Source organism: Eumetopias jubatus, unplaced genomic scaffold, assembly GCF_037043125.1.
Source record: "Eumetopias jubatus isolate StellerSeaLion01/CBP00866 unplaced genomic scaffold, mEumJub1_p1.0 scaffold_6, whole genome shotgun sequence".
NCBI lineage: Eukaryota > Metazoa > Chordata > Mammalia > Carnivora > Otariidae > Eumetopias > Eumetopias jubatus.
The window spans coordinates 853646-871704 of NW_028274812.1; the positions used below are offsets into that span (position 1 = coordinate 853646).

The window sequence follows — 18059 nt, forward strand, 5'->3', positions numbered from 1 at the left end:
ATGGGAGAGACGAGAAGGGCGGTGGTGTTGATGTCACAGCTGAGGTGGGAGAGGGAGGTGACCACAGGGCCTCACCCCCACGAGTCAGATCAGGAGCTGGGGGACTGCAGATTCTCCAAGCTGTGGTTAGCGTTTATCTCCTGCGGGTCTTACTGTGAAAGGGGGATTGGATCCTAGGAAGACTAGCCAGGAAGGGAAATCGTCAGACTGGGGACTCCGGGACGAGGCGTTTGGGAGCAGCTTCAAGGGAACGGGTCTGTTTTAGGGTCGTTGACACTGTCATCTCGCACGTGACACTGACGCCTCAGAACTGTGTTCCACGGTTAGAATTTATCTTTAATAAAATCCTCACTACTTAATATCCTCACTGCCAAGTATCAATTTTATTTTATTTTTAAGTTTTTAAATGGCTGGGATTCAAAATACTCATTACAGAAACACTTTAATCATGTGACATCTTTCAGAAGTAGTCGGGAAGAAGAAACAGAATGGTGAACCGGTTCTAAGGAAGTGTGGCCACGTTTAGGGTAGACGTGTGGGTTGGTGGGAAAGAGTCTCCGCGTGTGTCTTGTCTGCCTCTGTTACGCTGGCCATGACTACTGATTTACGTTCCAGGGCAAAGATGTGTTTTCTAAGCCTGCTCGGTCTGCACAGTTTTATTACATAGACACTTTTATATTGTTGTCTTCGGGCCCCGAGCTCCAGCTCCTCAAGTACCACGTCGCCACTTGCAGGGATGGGATCCAAAGGTGCGTAGCCAGCTCTTTGCTTCCTTTCCCTCCATGGTGGGGGGAGCCTTGTTTCCTGCTGGGTCGTATGTAAATAGAGGGTTTTCATTTACACATGTTGTGCAAAATTGAATCACCTCACTGCAAGCTGCTGGTGAGAGCCGAGGGATGGGCTTCTCCCTCCTCAGAGCTCACCTGCAGTGCCTCACGCAGGGGCCTTGGCGTGACGAGAGGCTCCGGGGCTTTGGAACGTGGAACTCTGACCTTGGTTCAGCAACGCGTCTGATTGATATTATGTGGTACGACTCCTACTGTGTTTGTAGTGACGTTAAAACGGGAACTGTTTCATACACACACGCACGTGCTAAATATACAGATGGAACACCTGTTCACACTTCCCTGTGCAAATATTAACATTTGTTTTGTTTTCGTATTTTTAAAGGAATACAACATTATGGGGATAATTAGTGGCCTGCCTTCCTGGGCCAGTTCCCACCCCCTCTTTCCTCTGCTTTTCTTTGTCCTTACCATGGCGGGTGTAGCTACCATCCGTCACCCTCCAGAGTACCCGGTACCGTTCACTGGACGCCCTGAGCTGCACTCCCTCAGCACCCATGTGCCATAGTCCCCTTCCCCTATTCTGCCCACCCCCCCACTGCCCCCCGCCCCTCCCTCCCGCCAGCCACCGGTTTATTCTCTGTATGAATCTGTTTCTGTTTTGTTGTTGTTATTCTTTTGTGTTTTAGATTCCACATATAAGTGAGGTCATAGGGTATCTGTTTTTCTCTGACTTACTTCACTTAGCATAAAACCCTCCAGGCCCATCCGTGTTGCACATGGCAAGGTCTCATCCGCTCTGACGGCCGAGTAGTACTCCCCCGCGTGTACATACACCCCATCTTTACCCACTCGTCCGACCGCGGGCACCTGGCTGCTTCCAGTCTTGGCTGTGGTAACTTTCCTCATGTTGAGATTGGTGTGTTTGCTTCCCATCCACAGTTTTATATTTGCTAATGCAACATACCTTTCATAATAATCAGAGTTCTGTTTCTGAGATTTAGCCGTGCCTGTGAATGTGACTTCAGTCTGTTCGCAGCAGCTGTTATGAAATTCTCTGCAACAGGTTCGTGCCATAGCGTCCTCGCCCATCCTGTTGTCGCCGGAGATCCGGCTTCTTCCGACTCGCCCCTGTTCTCTAACCAGTGCTGTGCCGGATTTCCTTGTGCACGTGTGGACGTGGGGCCGTGGGGGCTGATTTCAGACTCGTCTGCTCTGTGCCAGCAGCGAGCTGTGTGTGGCACACACAGTGAGGTGGGTTCTGTCTTTCTCTGGAGGCTGTCTGTCCTTCCATCCTCTCTGCAGGGGATGCCATGCTGTCTTCCTTGCTATAACTAAGTACCTGGTTGTGGTGTTTCATGTCAGCCTGGAGCTGAGCCATCTGGAGGAAGGAGGCTCGCAGGCTTGAGGACTGTGTGCTGGTGCTGTCCTGCTACTTTTCGCTTTATGATTTCCAGGTAGCTGCTCTAGCTCCAGGCGTCACATCCATATTCTTACAGCAACATGAAGGGGGAGACTGTGCTGGAGCCAGCAGGCAGCAGACCCCTGGGAGCATCTCAGGCCCTTGGGGCTGGGACCTGCCTTGGGAGCGTGCGGGCAGGGATTGTCAGTTTATAAACTGGGCAGATAGCTGCAAGACTCCCCTCAGCCGTCAGACGTGTGGCGTCACCCCCACATCAGCGCGTCAGTGCTCTCACTGTGGGGCGCGTGAGGTTGAATGGGCTTGCGTTTCTGGAGTCTGAGCTCAGGGTCTGTCTTGCGAGTCACTGTGGGTTCTGTTTCACCCACAGTCCCTTGTGCCCATCGGGAGACCTGTGGGCAAGTTTTCAGCTTAGTAGCCTTATTGGGTAGCTTTTTAAGTGTGAAGGAGGAACACACATGGCAGGTGTCCCCGGGTCTCAGCCAGAAGATTGCCTTACTCTTAGGTCAGCCACTTGGCCAAGAAATGTGTGCTGAGGCCAGGATGGATTTGGCTCAGGTGTGATGTATCTATGGGGTCCCAGCTGCTCCTGAGCAGGACGCGGGCGCCGTGGCCGGGCAGACAGCAGAGAGTGCCCGGGGCTCCCTGTGGCATTACCCCTGCAGCCTCCTGGCCCCTGTCTCCCGAGGCTGCGGTGTGGCGTCATGTGCCTGCCCCGTCTTACTAGCCTGCTTTCCACTGGAGTGAGTTTGGGGCCAGGTATTAGGAACTGAATGGTTACTGGTTGTTGCAACCCTGGTGTTTTTAATGTCTTCACATTTTTGATAATGCAGTTCCTTGGAAAGAAGTACTGTGTTTGCAGACTATTTGCTTCAGGTCCAGCAGCCAAAGTTGGGGCGTGGAGACGGCCTTCACGCTGGATCCCTTCCATGCTCGCCTCGCACGTGCTTAACACGGCCCTTTGCGAGCGGTCTGACCCTCCAGTGGGTGGTCGTGCGCAGCCCGGGCGGCCTCACCCCCTCCGTCTGGGGAGATGCCCCATGGAGGTTGTTGGAGAAAGGCCCTTGCCCAGGCCTGCTGCTTGCTTGGGCTACAGCTGCCTTCCCCACTTAAACGCCTGCATCAGCTGGGGGTGGGGACTCTTGGAAACTGGCAAGGCTTCCGAGGGTGGGACGCCACAGCTCACACAGGCCGCAGGCGCGAGTGCCCCTCAGCGAAGCTGTGTGTCCCTCGGGCAGGGCTCCTGCCAGCCCCGTCAGCGCTTGTCCTGGCCCTTCGCCCTGCCCGTCCTCTCCCTCTGAGCTGAGGTGGGCACGCGGCCCACCATGCCACATGAATACCTGTGCCTTACACGGGGACTGTCCCTTCCCCCGTCCCACCTCACCCCCATGCCCTGTGGTTTCAGCCGTGTGCCCTCTCTGTTGGCTTGCCTGATCTTTCTGACGTGGCTCTCCTGGTCTGTGGTGTCTGCAGAGCTTCTCCACGGCTCTCCCCATGAAACGGCTGCTTTCTGCTCCATGAACCACCTACTGTTTGATCCGTGCAGTTTTTCAGCAGGAATACACAGTAATTTGTGGGATCTTTGCGTTGTCACTGAGCTTCCCTTCAAACCTCTCCTGCGACTCAGCTCCATCTGTCCCTCAAGTCTGTGTGGGTGACCCCCCACACCGCCATTGCCCCAGGACCTGCTGAGTCACGCCTCTGGATGCCCATCTCTGTGCCTCCCCCGCATATATGGCCCCAGGCCCCCATGCAGCATTCACCCTCCTGTGGAAGGTACAGGCTGACGGCCTGTTCATCCTTCCTCTCAGCGCCCGGCAGGTTCGAGACACGGAGCCCTCCCGCCGCTTTGCCCCATCCCCCACCTGCCCCTGCCCCACTGGGCCATCCCCAGAGGCCTCCCCTGACCCTCCCTGGGCCAGGGTCACATTGTAAGATTGCTAGCGGGTTCCTTTCCTTTATAAAATTATTGTTAGGGATTCTTGAGGTCGTTTGTTTATTAAACCAATACTAACTGCTTATGTTACCCTTTAGAAAATATTAACAACATTCGTGTTAATGGAAATATAGATAATTTATAACCGGTTGGAAGTCTTCTTAAGTATATGTAATTATTTTAGAATTAGGAGAAACATTTACTTTCTCAGAGACAAGAATGAATTATTTGGGGATTTATATGATATTTTTTCATGAAGTTTTCTTAAAGAAAAATTTAGAGTTTCCTAAAGGAAAATTAAGGTAGCTGACTTATTCCTTTGATGTTATAAAATATAATTATTCAGTAATATGAAAACTTTCTTCATATTCAGCTTTTAATGGTAGAATGCTTAGTTGTGGGAGAGAAACAGAAAGATCAATTGTCTTTATTTTTCTTTCAGATATAAACAGAAGAGTAGGTGCAAAGGTGTCTTCAGGCTTCCTACGACTGGTATGACAGAGATTACCAGTTTATCAGCTGTGAACGACTTCTATTCCTGTATCCTTGCCTCTGCTCTGGGTTTTCACATCCTGAGCATCAGCCTCCCAGCAAGAGCGTCTGCCGCGGGCCCAGGCTGCAGGCGCCGTGCTGAGCACCGGGACTCAGGGAGCTCACATCTTCTGCATAATTATATGTGTAGTGATTTCACCTCAGTGGTGAAAAGAGCTTCAAAGGAAAACTAGACTTGGATGCAACAGAGCACAGGACATACATACAGCAGAGCATCTAACCCCGTACTTCCGGTCTGTAGTTTGCTGTATAATATGTAGTAATTTAGTACTTTTTAAAAATGAACTGCTACACTTACGGTGGGTGGTATCCTTCCATGAACGGAAGTTTGCCCCAGCTCTGTGGAGGGTGGCAGAAGTTACAGCAGTAATGCTGAAGATGAAATTGAGTCTAAAGTTTATTTTTTGACTTTTTTTGGCTAGCATCATCCCTTTTAATTAAAAGCATCGATTTTGATTTATTTAGAAGAAAAGCTCTGATTTTTAGGAATTCATCTTATAAAATTTTAAGTTATTCAGAGGTCTAAGTTATGTTCTTTTGAAGAGTTTTATAGTTGAAATTTCAGAAGGACTGCTATAAGGTATTAGAGGTTCTAGTGTATTTTAATTAGAAATGTGATATTTTTATGCTAGACCCTTTTGCTACACACACAACACAACACCTGTAGCAGAAATGTGTCCTGAGTATTCTGGCCTTGAATGGTGGTTTCTGCATATTTCAGTGTTAGCACTGGGTTTATTATCAAATCTGGTGATCTTTTTATCATATTATTTTTATTACCATTCTATTGATGACAGTGTTCTGGGCTGAACATGGGAGGTTGGATAGTTCTGGTGGTCACACAAACCCTAAGTTCATCAACTGCCGCTCTTGTCCCAAGTGTAGAAGTTAGCGATGCTCAGCCAATGGTATGCCATGCTGGGAGTTGTGTGCTCTCGTGCAGCCGGCTCTGGGTAGCACTGTCCACGTTTATGGTTGCATTGCCTAATTTTACCTTCAGACCTGTCTTCTGAGCTCAGTACCCATAGATTCAGCTGCCATTCCATCTCTTGATTTGGGCATTTCCTGGACACCTTGAACTTCATTTCATTGGAGTTAGACCTCTGGGCCTCCCACCTTGGGATGTGTAGCACCTGGGTCCGCCCTTGTCCATGGCCCAGCAGCTCCTGCCAGATGCCCAGGACCAGAGGGGGAAGCGGGGCTGTGAGCACAGCTTCTGTGGAGCTTCAGCTGTTGAAGCCACAGTCACCCTGTGTGTCTTCTGGTGTGTCCCAAAAGTACTAACAGAATACATGGGGCTGCTCATTCCCGGTGACGGATCGTTGAGAGGAGTTCCCTAACTGAGTCACGCAGATCTTGTGCTCACGGCCGGCCGGAACAGGACCCTGGAAGTTTTCGACCTCAATGCAGGTTGCAGCGCAGCCACAATCATAGAAGCCCATTCACGGCCTGTTCACCAAATCTGCCAGAATAAAGTGAGTGAGCTGTTGACAGCACATATCATTTGTAAAATTGTATGTCTAAGCATTTGACTCGTACAGATGTCTGATGCAAGTTTGTACCAGTGCTACCAAATTCCATGTTAATTTTTAGTCATCAGTTTTCTAAGCCTTGATGTTTAACCTTAGAAGATAGTTTAATATCATATGGAATGTTAATTTTCGTACTTTGGTCTTTGATTGTTTTATGGGCCTGTTTTTCAACTTTACTAGTAATGCATTCACACTTAAAACTTGATGAAGGGTTTGGGTGTTTCAGATACTAAAGGATTGAGTGAGTCATGTAGATCCTCCTGGAATGTGAAGCAGCCTTCAGAAATCAATAGTTTTTCTTTTTAAGATGTACCTACTCTGTTTTTTTTTTTTTAATTTTTTTAAAGATTTTATTTATTTATTTGAGAGAGAGAGAATGAGAGATAGAGAGCACAAGAGGGAAGAGGGTGAAGCAGACTCACTGCTGAGCAGGAAGCTCAATGCGGGACTCGATCCCAGGACTCCAGGATCCTGACCTGAGCCGAAGGCAGTCGCTTAACCCACTGAGCCACCCAGGCTCCCAGTACCTACTCTGTTTTGACAGAGTAGTACTTTAAAAACTACCCACAGCTGAGGGTTACAGACTGGAGATTAGAGGAGGTGCTGTTTTGACGAATTCATTGTCTCATAGTTTAGTTTAAAAGACAATTTGCAAGCCAAAAGGCATCTAAGACATTTGTGACCAAAGCTTCTGTTTTTAAGACTGCAACTACAATTCTGATTTTTGATATATTTGGAGTGACTTTATAATGTCTTCTGAAATCTGCATTATGATTTCAAGGGGATCATTGTTCTTTGTTTTCTGGGCTTTTTTTAGAGGAAGGGAGGGGCAGAGGGAGAGAGAATCCTAGGCAGGCTCCACCCCCACCATCATCACCATCACCACCATCACCAACATTATCATCACCACCATGATCACCATCATCCCTACCATCATCATCATCACCACCATGATCACCATGATCACTACCATCATCCCCACCATCATCATCATCACCACCATGATCACCACCATCAGCACCATCACCATCATCATTTTTTGTGTATGGAAAGTGGTTTGTCAACATTTCCATTATAAATCCCTATTTTCTTTTTCTTTTACTTGTTCTGTTCTTTATTTCTTTCTCGGATTTATCACAGAGCCATGAAAACTTCATCTAGATGAAACTTGGTATGAAAATCTGAAAATCTCAGTTTGATATTTGTTTTTTCCATTTGGTTCCATATTTGTTTTAAATTGTTTCAGCTGGTTAAATTGGAAATACAAAATACAGTTTCGGAGTTTTAAATGCTTTTACTTAAAAAAAATAAAACCCTAGTTTTAAAGTAACGGTAAAGATAATTCTTTTGAACTAAACAATTTTCTCATATTTTCAAAAGAAGTTATTTCATTTTGAAAAATGATGTGATGCTGTTTTGTCTGACATCTTGGGATTTTGTTGTTGCCAGCCCTCTGTTCCCATTTCATGGTAGAAGACTTTTAAACCTTTCGCATTCATTAACTTTTCTCTTTTGCAGAGATTAAATAAGATAATGCAGGTAAATCTCTTAACATATTCTCAGTTCATTAAATGACAACTATTCTTCCTATTTCTTTAAATATAAATTTATGAAGGTTGGTGGGCATTGCCTTAAAAAGTCTCTCTTCTCTGATGCACCTAATTTCACACAATCCCTTTGTTCCTGTGAGTGTTAAGGATAAATGCTCAAGAATTTGCTACTTGCAGTAGAAGATCAGAAGCTGAAGTAAGAAATTGCTTTCAAAGAAATTGTAACACCGAAGGTGGTAGGTGTGGACGTGGGTCATATTTACACAAAGCTGACTGTGGCGAGTGCTGTCACATGAGATGAGAGTGTGGCCACAGTAATGAGGACATTCATTGTGTCCTGGGAAGACCGGAGAAGGCTGCATTTGACGGGGACTCTACCTTGTCACATATTACCAGACAGAATTTGATTTTAGGAGGGTTGTGAAGATGCATAAAACAGACAGGTTGCCTTAGCCCATGCAGTTAGTTTGGGCTAAGAGCCAGGTGGTTCCCGTGCTCCATGTGTCCTCACAGCCTGACTGCCATATGTAAACCCACGGCATGAACACCACGAGTGTGCCCAGCACTGCCTGGTCAGCATCCCCTGTGCAGTCTGTCCGTCCATCCTTCTGCCCTTGCCACCACCCCAATCCTCTGTCTCCACGAGGCTCTTCCTCAACCCGGTCATACTCCCACTGCTAAATACAAGTGACCATCTCAGTGTCTTCCTTGAAATCCCTCGAGGTTCCCAGTAACTCTTGGGATAGAATCAGACTTGGCCTGCAGGCCCTTGGGGCTCTCCTGTCTCATCCCTCTGTGGACTTAGGTCCCAGGCTGGGCTTGTGAGGGAACCTGGGTTGCTGGGCCCAGGCCCTTTTCTTGTGCCATAGATGGCTTCTGCGGGATTCATCGAGCTCTGGCGATGTTTAGCGCCTGGGGGGCACTCACCAGGACAGGAGGAGGCATCCCCCAGTGTTTGCTGTCACGCTCTTACAGGTGCACACGCCATAGCTCACGTGTGCTGTGTGTTCCCACATGCCAGACATGATATGCTGAGCGTGCATGAACTCCGTCCTCAGAGAGCCCTAACGCATGGATGTGGAAGCTGAGACGTGCGGCACCAGTCCCCTGAGATGCGTCAGCAGCGATTGCGCGTCTGGCCACAGAGCTCCCGGTCCAAACCCCAGTGGGGTGCTGTGGTCTGGGGGCCTCTGTGCTGCATCTCTGTGCCCAGGCCTGGGGCCTCCTGATAACGAGCCTAATGAGCAGGACTGTGATCCCGTCACTGCACGTCTGCAACACTTCACCACGGCGAGGTCTCGGGCGATGGCCGAGACCGAGCATCCCGAGCTGCCTGCCCCTTTGTCCTCACCACTCTTGTGGCCTGGACCAGATGAGGACATGCGTGCACGCACATGTATGTGCAGGTGTGTGAGCATGTGTTTGTCCATGTGTGCATGCATATGATCCACCTAGTAATGAATTCATCTACATGCATCTGTCAGCGAGCCTGCACCTGGCGTGGTTGTGGGCCCTGGGGTACGTGTGTGCAGGAGTGAATCGGTACCCTTCTCCGGAAAGAAGTGGGTTCGCACAGCATCACATACCCTGTGCCAAGGCTTCTCTGGGGGGCCCTCTCTGAGGAGGTGGGCTGGGCCGCAGGTCCATGAGGCGTGGGAGGGAAGCCAGGTGTGCCTTGGGAGAGCCGCGTTCAGGCCCATGTGGTGAAACCCCAGGTGGGGCTTGTAGTCTCAGCACCATCCGGGCTTTATTCCAGGTACAGGGCCGCCGTCATGAAGGCTGAGCAGGAAGGTGAGCGACCTCACTGATGCTTGCGTGGGTGTGCGTGAGGGAGGTGCACAGACGTGGAAATAACGAGAGTGCGCCATGTGGTTCCGGCTGGAAGGCCACCCTTGGGGAGGACACTGGTGCTCTGCAAACGTGTGGTGCTTTATGAGCCCCCCACCCCCAGGGGAGCGACAGGCTGGCAAGGGAAGGAGGGGTGTGCTCCTGAGCAGCAGCACCAGCTTGCATGGACCCCGGCCCTACAGGGGGCGGTGTGTCCATAGCTGCTGCCCTAGTGCACAGCTGCTCCTTCAGCGGCAGGTGGCTTCGCGGGATGGGCCGTAGCCGGCGCTCCGTCTGCTCCGTATCTGCCGCGGTCCCGTCACCTGCCCGGACCCTGGCTCTGGCTGATGCAGGAGCGGCTTGGGGCCACAGCATTCCCAGTGGGCGTGGGCAGGGGCTTATGACGTAGCCTGTTTTCAGGGTGTGGTGTCAGCTGGAGGAAGTGTCCCCTTCCTGAAGGATGTGTGGGTCTCTGGGACAGTGTCTCTGCGTTTCAGGAGCCCCTAACAGATTCCTGGGCAGCTTCTCTCCAGACACACAGTGTCGACAGCACTGTCAGTAGCCGGTGCAAAGCCACTGTGGTGACGGGACAGCCTTCCCTCCTCAGGTGACACGGTGGCCACTCCATAGGTCCCTCTCACAAAACCTCTTGTTGTTACGGGTTTTCGTGCATTTGCTTTAGGAAACTGCTTAAAATTTCTTCTCCATTAAGTAGCAGTGTATGTAATGACCAAACAGTAGCCCGATCTACTTCAAATTGATGTGGCCTTCCAGTGATGACTGATATTTTGGGGATCATTGTGGTGTGCTCTTGGATGAGAGGTGTTGTATTAGGAAAAACAGTCCTGAGGCTTTTTACTGGGAAAATAACTGGTTTAACTTCCTGAAAATACACTTCTGATTGGTATATGGTGGGAGGGAAGGGAAGGAGTGTAAGGTTCCAGATGCTTACACTGTGTTCTAATAGCTTGTTTTTCTAAACTTCTCTTAAATTTTTGTTCAGTTACACAACATACATCAGAGTGTTCTGACCAACCGCAGCCATATGGGAGCTGCTACCCAGGAACGCTCATGTAACACAAATCCTAACCGGCCCAAATGCCCTATTTCCAGTAAAACATAAAATAGATCATTCCGAAGTTCTCTTGAGCTCAGGACAAGCATGTCCATCACATACCAGTAATGCTCTTTTGCAAGCATCCCGGTGTGCAGACTGAAAACCACCTCTCCTGGGGATTGCCCCGTGATTGTTGTTGGAGAAGCAGACTGTTTAATTTTATCACAGTCACAAGAGTACATCAAAAATTGAGCGCCATATTTTCCTATTTTTAAATTGTGTTATATCATTAAGTGGTTTTATTTTTACAATGAAACTACATAATTCTTTTATGATTTACTGATCTCTTTAAAAATCATAGTTATTTTTTTCTTTATACATAATAAAAACTTGACTATTACTTTTTTCTATGCCTGAATAAGATATATGCATTTTTATGATGTAAATACACAATGCTATATAGCTAATTTGAATTGAAAAATTAAATCTGTAATGGTTTAAATAGTTTTCTAATGAAAACATTTTATCACACAGAAAACTTTAGGTTTTCAGCAATAATGGTCAGTAAAATCCATATGATTGCCTTAAGATATATTACTTTATTATCTTTAGATCTTGTATTTTTTTTTTAAAGAAATGAAATGCTTGTGGGGACAGACACAATTATGCTCTGTATCTTTCTGTCTGATTCTTCTTTGATTACCACAACTGAATTTGGTGTAACTCTTTCCCAAGTATGCATCAAAATACATTTTGGGCTGCATGATGGCAGCAAACTGTTTGTATCTCTGTGGCACCTGATTTTTCTTGACACTTGTAGGTATGACTTTAACCCCTCTTTACGCCTTTGCAATGTGTGCATTGAAGCCTATGAATTTCCCTCTGAGTACTGCTTTAGTTGCCCTGTACCACTTGTAGCAGGTGCTATTTTTATTATTCAGTAGTAAACATTTTCTAATTCCCATTAGGACTTTTTTTAACCTAGACTTTATTTAGATGTGTGCTTTTAGGTTTCTACATATATGAGCTTGTTTTTGGTAAACTTTCTGTTACTGATTTCTAATTTTATGGCATTGTCTTTGGAGCACGTGATCTATATGGCACTGATTCTCTTCTACCTGCTGGGATTTTTGTATCTATTGAGAAACTTGGCTCTCTGGTTGATTTTTATGGATATCATATATGTGTGCATGAAAAGAATATGTTCTCACCCACCACTGGGTACGTGTTTGCATAGATGTCTACTGACCCAACCTTATTAATTGTATTCAAATTACTCAGGTTTCCTAATTTTTTGTACCCTCGATTGTTTTTTTTAATTAGAGAAATGTATTAATATCTCTCCCTATGATTGTAATCTTGTCCATTTCTTCTTATAATTCTATTAATTTTTGCTCCATATAGTTACAGGCTGTGTTATTGGGTATATTTAAGTCAGACTTCTTATGTTTTCATTGCAGTGTTCCTTTTATAATATCTATAAACTATTTTTAATGAGGTCTTATTTGCCTTATCTATTTTTTCTAGTACTTTTGCAATCAATCTTGCTTTTTATTTAGCATATGCTGTTTTTCTCCCACCCTTCACGTTCAGTCTTTAAAAGTGATTTTTAAAAAAGATATTATTTATTTATTTGAGAGGAGAGAGAAAGAGAGCACGAATGAAGGGAGCAGCAGAGGGAGAGGGAGAAGCAGACACTCCGCTGAGCAGGGAGCCCAATGTGGGGCTCGATCCCAGGACCCTGAGACCATGACCTGAGCTGAAGGCAGACGCTTAATGGACTGAGTCACCCAGGTGCCCCTAAAAATGATGTTTTAAGTGTTTTTCTTGAAATCCAACTAAGAATCTCTTCTTTTTTTTAACTTGTTGAGTTTTGTCTGTTTATAATTGGTATGCTTACACATTTGATCTTATTTTGTGCATTCTCTTCTACATTAAAAAAAAAACTTTTGTATTTTCTATTTATCGTGAATTTTCTTTGCTTCTTCATTTCTTCTTCCTTAGCCTCAATTGGATTGATTGAAAAAAGGTTTTAATTCTCTTTTTATCCCTGTGAATGCTTTTGGTTTTTTACTGGTTAACTTCAAGAAACTAGCAATGTTGTAAGGTAGTATAACTCTGCTTTCTGTTAAACTAGATCTGTGTCTCATTCTAAGACTCAGTGCCTTGCAAAGTGCTCAGTGTTTAGTGGATGAGCTCGGGATGTTTGTTGGATGTCTGTTGAATTGTTTGGATGGTATGAGTTACCAAGGTGTCTTGACCTTGTGCCCGTTTGTGGACTGCTAAGCTATGTTGAATTAGTAGCTGGGGGCTATGAGTGGATTCCTTTGTGTTGTGTTTCTCACCTGAAATGGGTATAAAATAGTTTACATCTCATAAGTTTGTTAAGAGGGTGAAATGTTCAGTGTTTAGAATGCTGTCGGCACAGAGTTAGGGCTCTCTCTGTTAGTTTGCTGTTGAATTTATATAAACCTTCATTTCCTATTTGTAACTGAAGAACAACCTTGAGGTATGTGCACACTGTAAGGATAAATGCTTTCAGATGTACTTCATTACATTTTTCTTAATAATTTGGATATTCTTGGCATAGAAGGAAGATGGACATTGTTATGAACCATAATTATATAATGTTTGGGTCCAAAAATGGTTCTGTAGGTGGAGTGCAGTTCAGCTCCTTCCAGGGGATATTTTAAGTTGCTGAGGCCTGCCTTCTGATTGCAGCGTGAGGGGAGGTGATGATCAGGTCAGAGGCAGGTCCTCAAAGGAACCCCAGCCAGGGACATGTGCACAGACTCCTGCATGGAGGCCTTAGGGTTTGATAACTGGCCGATTAATAACTGACCTCAAACTTCAAATGCCCCGTCCAGGGCATCGTTCAGATAATTTATTGAAGACGGATTATGATTTATACTTTAAAAATAAATTCTGGTATATTCATATTGTAGTCTTTTGATCTTTTATTGTACTTTTATAACTCTTGGTAGCATTTCATATATAGAAAACATACACTTCCTAAGGTCAAAATGTACCATTAGTAATTATTCATAAGGAAGTTTTTGGAGGCCAATTCTGAAATTGTTATAAATAAGAAAAAAAACTTTGTGTCAATTTCTTACTTTAGATTCACTATTGTTAGATAGCATCAGTATAATATTTATTAATTCAGCCTTTAAAGAACACATCTTGTTTCCTCCCCTTACAATTCTAGGGATCATCATTCATGACCCAACAGCACCAGCTTTATAACCTTTTCGCCACCACAGCCACTGGGGATGGCATAAAGCTGTGGGACTTGAGAACCCTGAGGTAAGGCCCGCCCTGGCCTGCAGGCTGCAGGTGGAGACATGCTTCTGTTAACAGCTCCTGAGGCATGAGGCCTTAGTAAAACTACTTAGAAAACTAAGTAAACTTAGTTTGATCTCGTTTTTCCAAATACGACAAGGTTGTGGTGAACCTACTCACGCTGGCTCATCCAAGAAAAGTATGATTTATACACAGAACAGGTCGCACCAATTTGGAATGCTAACGTCAAAGGTGCTGGTGTTTGCTCTGCGTGTGCCTTGTGACCCCTGAGGGTCAGAGATGCACAGGGAGGTAATGAGATGCTCATAAACCACAGTGATGCAAATGCATATATATGTATGTTCCTATTCTCTAAAAAGATAATTCTGTTATGGGGAATAATCACTAAATATATAACGTATATAAAAAAGTATCAATATTTGTGCATATGCACACTTATAGATGGCAAGGGCAGAATGAACAGTGTCTCTGCTCTCCTCTATAATCGCTAAGCAAATATAAAAGCCCCTCTGATGTGTGAGGGTGTGTTCCCTGAGCCATCTCCGGCGGGGGCCTCTGTTTGGCGTCGTGGACCCCCTGGAGCCCAGCCATGTGCTGGTTAGCGCTTGCGAAGGCTCTCCTTGGGCAGCTCTGGCCACCCCCAAATAGGAGATTTTCTCGGGAAAACCAGCATCAATAAACAGGTTGTATGTAACACTTTGTAGCAAGTTGGTTGCGCTGCTTGACCAGCCTTGTTAGAGTGTTGCACCTCCCAGAAGTCTTTGGATCACTGATCCAAATAATTTATCATTTGAAAACGTTTGTTCTATATTTTTAAAGATCTTCAGAATGACCTGCTTGCCTTTAATAACTCACATGTGAGCGTGCTGTGTCAGTGCTGGTTTGTTCATTGTTGTGAAGACAGGCTACAAGTCAGTGTCTTTGCCCTAATTTGTGTTAAAAATAAAAAATCATTTTTTTCTCCTGATGTTTCTTTTTTTCCTATAGATGCGAGCGCTGTTTTGAAGGACATCCAAACCACGGATATCCATGTGGGATTGCTTTCAGCCCTTGTGGACGCTACGTGGCTTCTGGCGCGGAGGACAGACATGTAAGTGCCTCCGCGGTGTGTCGGTTGGTCTTCAGTCGTGAGACCCTAGACTCATTCTTGTGGAAACTGGTTAATTTTGTCGCACATGAAGATAAAATCTGTTTTAATGAGAATAATGTGTGCTCTATGAAAGACACTCATGCATTAATTTTGGTGAGGCATGATTATTTTAAACCCCAGTCACACATTAATTTATTTCTTTATTCATTTATCAATCATTGCACAAATTGCCTCCCATGTAGGAATTGCCGCATGCTGCATTTTCTGTGAATCACCAGGTAACAACACTACTGAGTAAAATACCAGATCAAAGTATTTAACTGGGAGTGTTCCTTTTTGATATCTTAGGGAACAAGGTACTTATTTTATTATTATTATTTTTAACCTTCCAAAGAAGTGCCTATATTTATTCACACGGCTTAGGAAGGGAAAGGCTCTAGAAAAAGGGAATTTCAGAATAGGCCCTGGTGCAGGGAGGACTTGGCAGGGTCCAGGCTGCCGTCTCCTGTGCTTCCTGGCGGTCACTGCCTGGTTGTGAGGACGTCCTGCGTCTCTCGGGTGGCCAGTTTGGGCCCCAGTGAGTGGCCCTGATGACTTCTCAGCCCCCGCCCAGCCCCCGCTCAGCCCCATCCTGCTGCGCCAGCTCTTCATCGTACACACTTCATGATGGCCCGGGACTTCTCAAGGGCGACTCGTGGGCAGTCTGTGGTCTCACGGTTCAGAGCCGCAGTGTGGGGGGTGTCACTGATCAGCTTCTACTTAAGGATCTCGTTGCTGGTGGCACTGGAGGTGAGAGCCGGACGCTTCCGCCAGCGGCGCTTCAGCTTGTCATCTGCTACGGTGTCGCGGCCGTGGCCCTGGAAGCGCTGCGGTCGCTGTTCCTCTCCACGCCGCCGCCTCCCCTGACTGCGCCACGGCCCAGTGCACCCTGTCCAGCAGCGTGCCGCGGCCGCTCTCGGCCCCTCCCCGGGGACGTGCTTCTGAACGGTGACACGAACGAACGAGCAAACACCGTGTCCGGCTCACTGGGCTGCGTTTCCCTGAGCAAAAGTGGCGGAATCCAGGTCGAGCCATGCTCACTGAGCCGCTGAGCGGGCGGCGCAGAGACATCAGAACAAGCGCAGGTTGAACTTGCTCCCACTTCTTAGTCATGGGATGTTGATGTCCGGAGGGGTCACGTGGGCTGCTTTAGCGATGGGCTCAGAGACGGACCGTTTTGCTGTCCTGGGACCACGTTTTGATTTGCGAGCGCTTGTTGATCAGAAAGACGCCTGTCCCCTGGGCTTTGCCACAAGGTTTCGTGATCCGGGAGGGACTGTTCCTGAACTTGTCCACAGGCAGGCTGTGGTCAGCAGGGCAGCACGAGGTGTTTTCTGTTTTCATCGTTTTCTGCGGGAGGACCCCCGTCTTTCTTCAGCTGCCTCCTGTGGCTTTTCACATTCTTCACCATTAGATCCTTCTGGGTCGGTTTGGTTCAGACAATGGTTGACTGTGTGATTGAGAGCTGATAGCCAGTTTGGACACTACAGATGTTTTGGTTGGTTTGCACACTCATCCAGTAAAAATTCCAGCCCTCACTTTCTGTCATTTGGATCCGTCCACTCTTCAAAGTTATTTATCAGCACTGACGTCTCAACATCAGTGACCCATTTCACTTTTCCTGCCACAATCCACAGGTACTTATGGCGCCAACAGGAACGTCCACTTTCCCTTCAGCTCCAGTGAATCCTGCCTCAGGTTCTTAGCTGATGTCAGACTGTTTTTCTGCTGCTTCCTCCTGTGGGAGCACAGTGTGGAAGCGCCAAGGAGCACGGAGCGTGGTGGCCACTAGCCCCACTGCAGGCTGGCAGGACACCACCCGCCACCCTGTGGACTGGCCCAGTGTACTTATTTCATTTCATTGTTTTAAATTGATTTTTAAATTTTTATTTATTTTTTTTTTTTTTAGAGCGAGAGAGGTGGGGGAGGAGCACAGGGAGGGAGTGAGAATCTCAAGCAGGCTCCACACCCAGCGTGCAGCCCAACTTGGGGCACCATCTCACGACCCTGAGATCATGACCTAAGCTGAAATCCAGAGTCAGACGCTCAACTGACGAAGCCCCCCAGGCACCCCTCAATGTTTTTATTTTAATGAAATTGCCTTCCCTTCCTCTCCCCAACATACATTACATGTTAGACACACATGTCTTATGATGGATTTGGAATAGAGACTGATACATATCCATTTGTCCTCAACATATTTAAAAAGGTTTTGTGTTAGTTTCCTAGGGCTATTGCAACCAACCACCATAAATTTCACAGCTTAAAACAACAGAAATCTATTCTCTCACAGTTCTGGAGGCTGCAGGTCTAAAATCAAGGGGTTGGAGGATTGGTTCCTTCTGGACACCCTGAAGAGAACTGTCTGCCCTGGCCCTTTCCACTCCTGGTGCCGGCTGCCGGTCCTTGGCTTTGGCGTGGGGCTCATCAGCCCGCTGTCTGCCCACATCTTCACACAGCTGTCTTCCCTGGTGTCACCATTCCCCCTCTTCTTTCTCTTACAAGGACACTGGTTGCTGGACACCCTAAGTCCAAGCTGATCTTAGGGTCTTAGCACAATCATATCAGCAGAGGTCCTACTTCCAGTAAGATTACACTCACAGGTCCTGGGGTGAGGACTTGAACATATCACTTTGGGGGGCACAATTCAACTCACTACTAGTCTGTATGGGTTATATCTAAATAAAAATGACATAGAGAAATTTCTAAAAACTCAAGGAAACTATAGACTTTATTTGGAAAAAAAATAACTTTTACTATTTGGCTGAGAGATTTATCATATAAACTTTTTTCTTTTTCAGTTTTTAACTGATGAGAATGGAATTTAAAAGGATGGAAAACTATTTTATGAAACTCTTTAAAAAAAGATTTAATTAATTTATTTGACAGAGAGAGACACAGCGAGAGAGGGAACACAAGCAGGGGGAGTGGGAGAGGGAGAAGCAGGCTCCCCGCTGAGCAGAGAGCC

General features: G+C 46.5%; 1 protein-coding gene across 9 annotated transcripts in view; it reads left to right on the forward strand.

Moving 5' to 3' along the window:
* Positions 1-18059, forward strand: part of WDR27 (WD repeat domain 27) — a 156871-nt gene that overhangs the window by 40527 nt on the left and 98285 nt on the right. For 5 of the 9 annotated variants that reach the window (XM_028103235.2, XM_028103234.2, XM_028103232.2 and 2 more), the window contains exons 20-24: positions 616-749; positions 4584-4681; positions 6047-6168; positions 13868-13965; positions 14950-15052. In XM_028103235.2, coding sequence (XP_027959036.1) covers positions 616-749; positions 4584-4681; positions 6047-6168; positions 13868-13965; positions 14950-15052 — 555 coding nt within the window. Of the gene's footprint in view, positions 1-615; positions 750-916; positions 1348-1532; positions 2040-4583; positions 4682-6046; positions 6169-7042; positions 9182-13867; positions 13966-14949; positions 15053-18059 lie in introns of those variants that run through there. The other 4 variants (XR_015768281.1, XR_003609287.2, XR_015768282.1 and 1 more) reach the window with 4 other exon arrangements.